A 10,000-nucleotide genomic window follows, 5' to 3' on the forward strand; every position below is an offset into this window, starting at 1 on the left:
GGCAGCAGAAAACCGAACAATCAAGGAGCTTTCCGCTTCTGGATTGGCCAATGCCGCACCATTATGCATTCAATACCCCGCGGCCGCCCAAGGCAAGACCGATGAATTCGAGTTGAAGTCAAGTTTGTTACACCACATTCCGAAATACCATGGGCTTTCCATGGAAGATCCCAACAAGCATCTCAAGGAGTTCGAGGTTGTTTGTTCGAGCATGACACCCATAAATGTTGACGGGAACATTCTGATGATGAAAGCTTTTCCGTTCTCACTTTTGGAAAAAGCAAAGGATTGGCTTTTCGAATTAGCACCCGGAACGGTTACATCTTGGGATAGTATGAAAAGAGCTTTTTTGGAGAAGTTTTTCCCAACTTCAAGAATCATTCTCTTGAGGAAACGGATTAGTGGCATCCAACAAAATCAAGGTGAATCGTTTCCTTCTTATTATGAACGTTTTAAATCACTTGTTGCTTCTTGTCCACAGCATCAAATGAAGGAGGAGCTGCTCATTCAATACTTCTACGAAGGACTCCTCCCCATGGAACGCCAAATGCTTGATGCCTCGGCGGGAGGTGCGTTGGTGGATAAAACCCCGGGGGCTGCAAAAGTTTTAATTGCCAACCGAGCACATAATGCACAACAATACGAAGGTGTTGGACAAAGAGACCCCCCACGGCAACACCAAGTCAATGAGGTAAGTGCCATAACCGAACTTCAAAATCAAATGACTAACCTTACTACATTGATTTCTCAGGTGGTGGAAGGTCCAAAAGTCAAACCCATAGCTTCTTGTGGCGTATGCTCCATGCAAGGACACCCTACAGACACGTGTCCTCAACTTATTGAGAATGGCGGATTGGAGAGTGCGAATGCCATTGGGTTTCAAAGCCAAAATCAGTCAAGACATAATCCATACTCCAACACATATAATCCAGGATGGCGAGACCACCCAAATTTCAAGTGGAGGGATTCCCAGCAACCTCAGAACCAAGGAGGCTTTAGGCAACAACCACCGGGGTTCTTTCCCAAAACCTACGACCCACCCCAAAATCAAGCCCAATCCGGCCCAAGTGCCTCAGGTACGTCTCTTGACAATGATGCACTTCTTAAGATACTAACTAAGTTGTCTAATGGGCAGGAAGATCAAGCGAAGGCTATGCAAAACCAAGATAAGAGGGTGGATCAACTTGAGAAACAAATTGGGCAGATTGCCGAGTTTGTAGGGAAGTTTCGAGATCCCGGACAACTCCCTAGTTCCACCATTCCAAATCCGAAGGGAGGTTTCGAATCAGCCAAATCAATCACCCTAAGAAGTGGTAAGGAAGTTGGGGCAGGTCCTACATCAAAAACAGGTCATAACGAGGATGAAATTTTGCAAATGGAAGAGGAAGAAACAAGGTTGCCCACGGCAAAGGTGATTCCACCTTTGCCGCAAGTCCCTATGGTCCCAAATCTGCCCAATTCGGCCAATAAAGGTAAAAATGTGTTAAATTCAGTTCCTACTAATGTTTTCCCTTCAAATGTTCCTTTTCCTAGTAGGTTCAGGCAAATGAAGAAAGAAGAAGCCGAAAAGGACATCCTTGAAACATTTCGGAAAGTGCAAGTTAACATACCTTTGTTAGATGCAATCAAGCAAGTTCCGAGGTATGCTAAGTTCTTGAAGGAGTTATGTACCACTAGGAAGAGGATGTCGACTAAAGAAGTGGTAAAGGTGGGTGAGAATGTGTCCGCCATCTTGCAACGCAAACTACCTCCCAAATGCAAAGATCCAGGTAGCTTTACCATTCCTTGTGTCATTGGGAATACTAGATTTGAATCTGCCATGCTTGATTTAGGTGCTTCTATAAATGTTATGCCATATTCCATTTATGCATCTATGAACTTAGGAGCATTGAAAAATGATGGGGTAATAATACAATTGGCCGATAGATCTAACGCCTATCCAAAGGGAGTTGTGGAAGATGTTCTTGTGCAGGTTAATCATTTGATCTTCCCGGCGGATTTCTATGTCCTCGAAATGGATGAATCGGACCATGCTCCTTCACTGCCCATTCTACTTGGAAGGCCATTCATGAAGACGGCCCGGACGAAGATTGATGTGTATAGTGGAACTTTGTCCATGGAATTCGATGGGGAAGTTGTTAATTTTAATCTTTCTGATTCCATGAAATACCCTATTGAGGACCATTCATGCTTTTCTATTGATATAATTGATGATTTGGCGCAGGATTTTCTCGATTCTTTGGAGAGGGATACACTTGAAACAACACTTGCACAAGGAATTGGGCAAAAATCTGGTTTTGCCGTACCTAGAAGTGTGGAGGAGGCCGAGATAGTGGCTGCCCTTGAGTCACAACCTCAACACCATGGTAAGCCTTCTAACCCAATTTCAATTTCAGTTCTCACTAATAAGTTGTTACCCTCAGCGATTCAGGCACCCGTACTTGAGCTTAAACCAGTGCCCGATCATTTAAAGTACGTCTTTCTGGGAGACAACGAGACATTGCCCGTCATTGTCTCCTCATCACTCACGGCCCAAGAAGAAGACAAGTTGATAAGGGTGTTAAAGGAGCACAAATCTGCCATTGGATGGACCTTGGCGGATATCAAAGGCATTAGTCCCACCACGTGCATGCATCGCATCCTTTTGGAGGAGGGAGCCAAGCCATCTCGTGAAGCTCAACGTCGCCTTAATCCACCCATGTTGGAAGTAGTAAAACAGGAGGTTATAAAATTGCTTGATTGTGGTGTTATATATCCTATTTCTGATAGTCGTTGGGTGTCACCTGTGCAGGTTGTTCCGAAGAAGTCCGGAGTCACGGTGGTGAAGAATGAAGAACAAGAGCTTGTGCCAACCCGTATCCAAACAGGTTGGCGTGTCTGTATTGATTACAGGAAGCTAAATACTGCAACAAGGAAAGATCACTTCCCTTTGCCATTCATTGATCAAATGCTTGAAAGGTTAGCCGGTCATTCTTTTTATTGCTTTCTTGATGGTTATTCGGGATATAATCAAATTGTCATAGCGCCAAATGATCAAGAAAAAACTACCTTTACTTGTCCATTTGGTACTTTTGCATATCGTCGTATGCCATTTGGTTTATGCAATGCACCAGCCACTTTTCAACGATGCATGATAAGTATATTCTCAGATTATGTTGAAAAGATAATTGAAGTATTTATGGATGATTTTAGTGTCTTCGGGGACTCATTTGATGATTGCTTGCATAATCTTACTTTAATCCTGAAAAGATGCGTGGAAACTAACCTTGTTTTAAATTGGGAAAAATGTCATTTTATGGTTAAACAAGGCATAGTTTTGGGTCATATCATCTCTGAAAAAGGAATTGAAGTTGATAAGTCTAAAATAGATCTTGTACGTTACTTACCCTCTCCTACTTCTGTTAGAGAGGTTCGTTCTTTCCTTGGCCATGCAGGATTCTATAGGCGATTTATCAAAGATTTCTCCAAGATTGCACAACCCTTATGCCGTCTCCTGCAAAAAGAAGTGACGTTTGAGTTCAACGAGGAGTGTGAGAAGGCATTCAAGCTTCTCAAGAACAAGCTTACCACGGCACCTATCATCCTTCCACCTGATTGGACGTTGCCTTTCGAGCTCATGTGTGATGCATCCGATTATGCAATAGGGGCTGTTTTGGGTCAAAGGAAGAATAAGCAATCCCACGCCATCTATTATGCTTCTAGGACACTAAATGATGCTCAATTAAATTATTCAACCACTGAGAAAGAATTACTTGCTGTGGTTTTTGCATTAGATAAGTTCCGATCTTACTTACTTGGTACTAAAGTTGTTATTTTTACTGATCATGCAGCTCTCAAATATTTGCTCACGAAAAAGGAGGCCAAGCCTAGATTGATTCGATGGATGTTGCTTCTACAAGAGTTTGACATTGAGATTCGGGATAAGAAGGGCGTGGAGAATGTGGTGGCTGACCACCTAAGCCGAATGGTGCATGAGGAAGCAATGCCAATTTCTGAAACCTTTCCCGATGAACAATTAATGTCTATCCAGGTAAGTGAGCCTTGGTACGCAGATTTGGTGAACTTTTTGGTGTCTAAACGTACCCCTAGCACACTTAATAGGAATCAATGTGATAAGCTTAGAAAGGATGCTAGGTTTTATGTTTGGGATGACCCGTACCTTTGGAAATTTTGTCCCGATCAGATTGTCCGACGTTGTGTGAATGAATCTGAGTTTCAATCTATTTTAACATTTTGTCATTCATATGCATGTGGGGGACATTTTGGCACCCAACGCACTGCCCTTAAAGTCTTAGAATGTGGGTTTTATTGGCCAACCATCTTTAGGGATGCTAGGACGTTTTGCCTTACATGTGATCGGTGTCAAAGAATGGGTAATATAAATGCTAAGGATCAAATGCCACAAACCCCTATACTTTCTGTTGAAATATTTGATGTGTGGGGCATTGATTTTATGGGTCCTTTTCCTTCATCACATGGTTTTCTCTATATCTTGTTAGTGGTGGATTATGTTTCCAAATGGGTGGAAGCAAAAGCCACCCGTACTAACGATTCCAAGGTAGTTGCAGATTTTGTGAAGTCTAACATTTTTGCTAGGTTCGGAATGCCTCGAGTTCTTATAAGTGATGAAGGCTCACATTTCTGTAATCGTACAATTGAAGCCTTGCTCAAGAAGTACAACGTTACACATAGGGTGTCCACACCCTATCATCCTCAAACAAGCGGGCAAGCCGAGGTGTCGAATCGGGAGATAAAACAGATTCTTGAGAAGACAGTGGGTCCAACAAGAAAAGATTGGAGCTTAAGGCTAGAAGATGCATTATGGGCTTATAGGACCGCCTACAAAACACCCATAGGAATGTCTCCCTTTCGGCTTGTTTATGGCAAGCCATGTCACTTACCTGTGGAGTTGGAGCACAAGGCTCATTGGGCCGTGAGGAAGTTCAACATGGATGTGGATGCAGCGGGAATTCATCGTAAGCTTCAATTGAATGAACTTGAGGAGATACGGAATGAAGCTTATGAGAATGCTCGCCTTTACAAGGAAAAGACGAAGGCCTTTCATGATAAGATGATTCGCACCAAGTCCTTCTCTGTTGGACAGAAAGTGTTGTTGTTTAATTCTCGTCTTCGTCTATTTCCGGGTAAGTTACGTTCACGTTGGATTGGACCCTTTGTTATTACTAACGTTTTTCCTCATGGTGCAGTCCAAGTTCGTAGCTTCAAAACAGGTCAAGAGTTCAAGGTGAACGGGCATCGTTTGAAGGCCTATTATGAGAACTTTGTGGAGCACACCGTGGATGACACCCCCTTGGGTACCGTAGGCTCCAATTTGGAGTAAATGGATTCTTCGTCCGGCTGCAAGACGTAAAAGAAAGCGCTACTGGGGAGGCAACCCAATACAGTGAATAAACCTTGTTCATTGATTTCCGAGTGATTGTAATCCAAAAAAAAAAAAAAAAAAAAAAAAAAAAAAAAAAAAAAAAAAAGAGCTTGTTCATTAATTTTTGAGAAATTACAAATGTATCTAACAAATGGAGCTTCACAAAGGTTGTTTTTGTTTTTGTTTGCGTGAAGACCCACCACGAGGCAAAACTCTAGAAGCAGAAGGCATCGAAGCAGGAGGCATCGGAGCAGGAGGCATCGGAGCAAGAGGCATAGGAGCGGGAGGCATAGGATATTGAGCATTCCAGGCCCCAATACTTGGCGGAACGCTGGATGACCCAGGAAAGAGGTGCCCCTGGAAGAAAGACGCAAGCCGTTGACGGTCACTTTGCATCCGACCTTGAGATTCTTGCATCTCATCAAGCTTCCTCTTCATGCCCGACGAATAGTTATTGGCAAGCACATGCAAAGTTCTATTCTCGAACTTAAGTTGTTTGATCTCTTGTTTCAGGTTCTCCACCTCCGCCATCAAAGATTCAACCTGACGGGAGCGAGCAAGGAGGCGTTGGCCCATGTTGGACACAGAGCCAGTGCACTGAACACTCAGAGCCAGGGATTCTTGAACGGCCAACTCATCGGACCGTCCTGAAAGCAGCTGACTGTCTTTGGGAGTGAGGAGGTTCCGAGCCACTATCGTAGCTGTTGTGGGATCCGTCATCACAGAGTCCTCATCTGTAAGAGGGCCATGGGAAGATAAGAAAGACGGGCACCATACCTTACCCTGATGAGACGCGACCGGATCACTGCTTAGACTCAAATCTAAGCAAAGGTTTGATGGGTTGGATGAGCTAGCCATTGTTCACGAAGCTAAAAGAGAAGAGGTGGACGGAGTAGATTTTCAAAGGGCCGGAGACGAGTTTCAAGAATGGAAAATCTTCAGAGTGTGTGAGTTGGCGGTGATCGATAGCTCTATAAAAAGCCAAGGCAACGCGTCCACAAATTCAAAAAAGCCTCGGCTTTTCAGAAATCGCGTTCAACACGTGGAGGCCATCATCGCAACTACACGTCTTTAGCCGACAAGCGCAAAGTTCGGCGACGCTTTATCTGCTTTTCAGAAAACGCGTGCAGCTTTATCGAAGAGGCGTCTTCAAAGATCGAAGAGTCGTCACTATTCCAAAAAGCCGGATTTGCGGGATTAAAATGTTTGTCGACAACGGTAAAAGCACAGTATCACCACTTGCTATTGAATTCCCTATATATGTCGACCTTCATTTTTTTTTTGGCAAAGCAGAACTGAAGAAAATGCCCAACTCTTTCTCACCTCCGAGGGCGCACTCCCAGCAAAGCTTTTCAAAATACTCCATTCTTTTTTTTTCCCCAAAGATGATACCAGATGCCTGGAGTACAGATGACCCAGGAGGAAACAGCACCACAAATACATGTGCTGATTCATTCACCGCTTCTGCAAAAGCAAAGGTATCTCATATCATCAAGGGCAAAAGCAAAGGTATCTCATATCATGCTCTTTCCCTGTCTTTTCCTTTGTCCTTGATATTATTTGCATGGCAAAGTGAAAGAAGCAATCAGCCGGCACTTGGAGTCTATATGGACTCTATTCCCTGGTTGCTTACCTAGCTTTGCCGAGCTATCCTCTAACCCTCTTCAATACGAATTGGAGAGATTGAACAAAGAAACAGATAAGAGGAGGAAGCTCAGACCTTCGGGGGAAACCAAAGGAAGCCTGCTGCCCAGTTCAAGAGTAGCACAAAGGAAAATCAACGATGGGAGCAGCGCAGTTCAAGAGTAAGCCTGTGGAATCACAAAGATCCAAGCCTCACTGCAATGATCAAGGAGAAGATGGAACGAACACTCCACAACCAGATTTGCATTTCTAAACTCTTATTTTTGTTAGATACATTCTGCCATGTTTAGTATGTTTAATTGCTGTTTATATGTTTGTTTGTGTTTAGTGTGGTTTTTAACATTGAGGACAATGTTTGATTTAAGTGTGGGGGAATTATTAAAGTGTTTTGATGCAAATTCGTAGGGTTTTATCCACCATAAACTTCAAATGTTGTTTCTTGCTGTTTTTTAAGTGTGTTTAGTGTGTTTTGACTTAAAATTTTGAAAATCACATAAAAATTTGAAAAACATGTTTTGAAAAGCCTAAAAAGAGTGTTTTGAGTCGTTTTTGTGTCGTAGGTCACCTTCCAACACAATAATAAGGATTTGGTTTCTAATTGCATGACTGTTGAAAAGAGTTATAAACATGGAGAAAAGTTTGATTTACTCTTGGTATATGCTTGATTATGGTTATAATGTATGACTTCACATGCAATCATAAAAGAAAAATTCGTTTTTGTAACATGCTTGAAGGAAGGAACTCAAACAAACGCTACAACCCTGAGAGACTTAAGCCTATAACGTTCTTTGGAGAGTATAATCTGTGATTTCTTGTTTTCTAAAGTCGTTGCATGATCTCATTATTCTTTGCTTGGTTACTACTTAGAAGGCGTTTCATCATATAGTTCCAAATGCTAGAACTCATGCCCATTTCATTCAAAGCATGTTATTGATTTGCATAACATATATCAAGATGAAGTTGTGTAGTTGCCACCATAGCCAAATAGCCTCACTTCCCATATTTCGTATTTGTTATAAGTTTTAACCCCGTTGAGCCTTGTGTAGCATTTATTCTTTGTTTACCCACATTTTCCTCACCTAGCCTAGTTTAGGACAATCCACACCCTTGTTCTTAGAAGATAGTGAGCATGACTTAAATGAATTCCTTTTGAGTTACATTATGCAAGAAAATGAGTGTGGGAGAAGGAATGCTTGTTCTTAAGTATGTTTTGAGTTTCAAAAGAAAAAAAAAAAACAGAAAAGAAAAGAAAGAAAAAAAAAAAGCTTGAAAAAAATGAAAGAATGAGTGATTGAAGTAAGGGCTCAAAACACCAATTCTGGCCCTAAATTGTCTCCCTTTTTGTTCCAAAGTTGAGTTTTCATTCAAAAGTGAATTCTAAGTTGATTCAATTGCCTTGCTCACTATTTCTTTAAGAACCGTTGTTTTCCATATCCCTTCTTTGTTATCCACACGCCCCAAGCCCCATTACAACCCGTGACTTCAATCTTGAGTGTTATGTATTTCAATTGTGGAGTTTGAATTTGGTATGAGCATATGGTGTCACTGGTTCTCGCGTCTAAGTAGTAGCATTCCATTCATGAGATCATATCTAAACATGCTTATTAACTCCAGAAATTGCGTTCTTTGTGATACATATATGTGAGTGTTCGTTTTCATGTTTACATCAATCTTCTCACATATGACTAGATTAGGGTGTGTAGTTAGAAATTCTGAGTGAAAATCGAGTGCATATCTTGTAAGGAATTGAGCAAATTCTCTAAGGCATGTTACTACATTCAAAACATGGTTTTAAATGCTTAATTGTGAACTAGTATATGGTGACTATGATTAAGAATGTACTTAAGTGTGAAGATGACTAAAATCTGTGACTTAAAATTTTGAAAATCACATAAAAATTTGAAAAACATGTTTTGAAAAGCCTAAAAAGAGTGTTTTGAGTCGTTTTTGTGTCGTAGGTCACCTTCCAACACAATAATAAGGATTTGGTTTCTAATTGCATGACTGTTGAAAAGAGTTATAAACATGGAGAAAAGTTTGATTTACTCTTGGTATATGCTTGATTATGGTTATAATGTATGACTTCACATGCAATCATAAAAGAAAAATTCGTTTTTGTAACATGCTTGAAGGAAGGAACTCAAACAAACGCTACAACCCTGAGAGACTTAAGCCTATAACGTTCTTTGGAGAGTATAATCTGTGATTTCTTGTTTTCTAAAGTCGTTGCATGATCTCATTATTCTTTGCTTGGTTACTACTTAGAAGGCGTTTCATCATATAGTTCCAAATGCTAGAACTCATGCCCATTTCATTCAAAGCATGTTATTGATTTGCATAACATATATCAAGATGAAGTTGTGTAGTTGCCACCATAGCCAAATAGCCTCACTTCCCATATTTCGTATTTGTTATAAGTTTTAACCCCGTTGAGCCTTGTGTAGCATTTATTCTTTGTTTACCCACATTTTCCTCACCTAGCCTAGTTTAGGACAATCCACACCCTTGTTCTTAGAAGATAGTGAGCATGACTTAAATGAATTCCTTTTGAGTTACATTATGCAAGAAAATGAGTGTGGGAGAAGGAATGCTTGTTCTTAAGTATGTTTTGAGTTTCAAAAGAAAAAAAAAAAAACAGAAAAGAAAAGAAAGAAAAAAAAAAAGCTTGAAAAAAATGAAAGAATGAGTGATTGAAGTAAGGGCTCAAAACACCAATTCTGGCCCTAAATTGTCTCCCTTTTTGTTCCAAAGTTGAGTTTTCATTCAAAAGTGAATTCTAAGTTGATTCAATTGCCTTGCTCACTATTTCTTTAAGAACCGTTGTTTTCCATATCCCTTCTTTGTTATCCACACGCCCCAAGCCCCATTACAACCCGTGACTTCAATCTTGAGTGTTATGTATTTCAATTGTGGAGTTTGAATTTGGTATGAGCATATGGTGTCACTGGTTCTCGCGTCTAAGTAGTAGCATTC

General features: G+C 41.0%; 1 protein-coding gene across 1 annotated transcript in view; it reads left to right on the top strand.

The window, feature by feature from the left end:
- The window catches only part of LOC148688987 (uncharacterized), a 5,725-nt gene extending 229 nt beyond the window's left edge, over window positions 1-5,496 (top strand). Inside the window, exons 1-2 of the mRNA XM_088689984.1 lie at window positions 1-4,212; window positions 4,723-5,496. The exon at window positions 1-4,212 is cut by the window's left edge and continues 229 nt beyond it. Of these exons, the coding sequence (XP_088546110.1) occupies window positions 1-4,212; window positions 4,723-5,341 (4,831 nt within the window). The 3' untranslated portion in view covers window positions 5,342-5,496. The remainder of the gene's footprint in view (window positions 4,213-4,722) is intronic.
- The last annotated feature ends 4,504 nt before the right edge of the window (window positions 5,497-10,000 follow it).

The sequence above is a fragment of the Pyrus communis genome, unplaced genomic scaffold (genome assembly GCF_041283825.1).
Source record: "Pyrus communis isolate YQ-2024b unplaced genomic scaffold, ASM4128382v1 ptg000019l, whole genome shotgun sequence".
In the NCBI taxonomy this organism is placed as follows: domain Eukaryota; kingdom Viridiplantae; phylum Streptophyta; class Magnoliopsida; order Rosales; family Rosaceae; genus Pyrus; species Pyrus communis.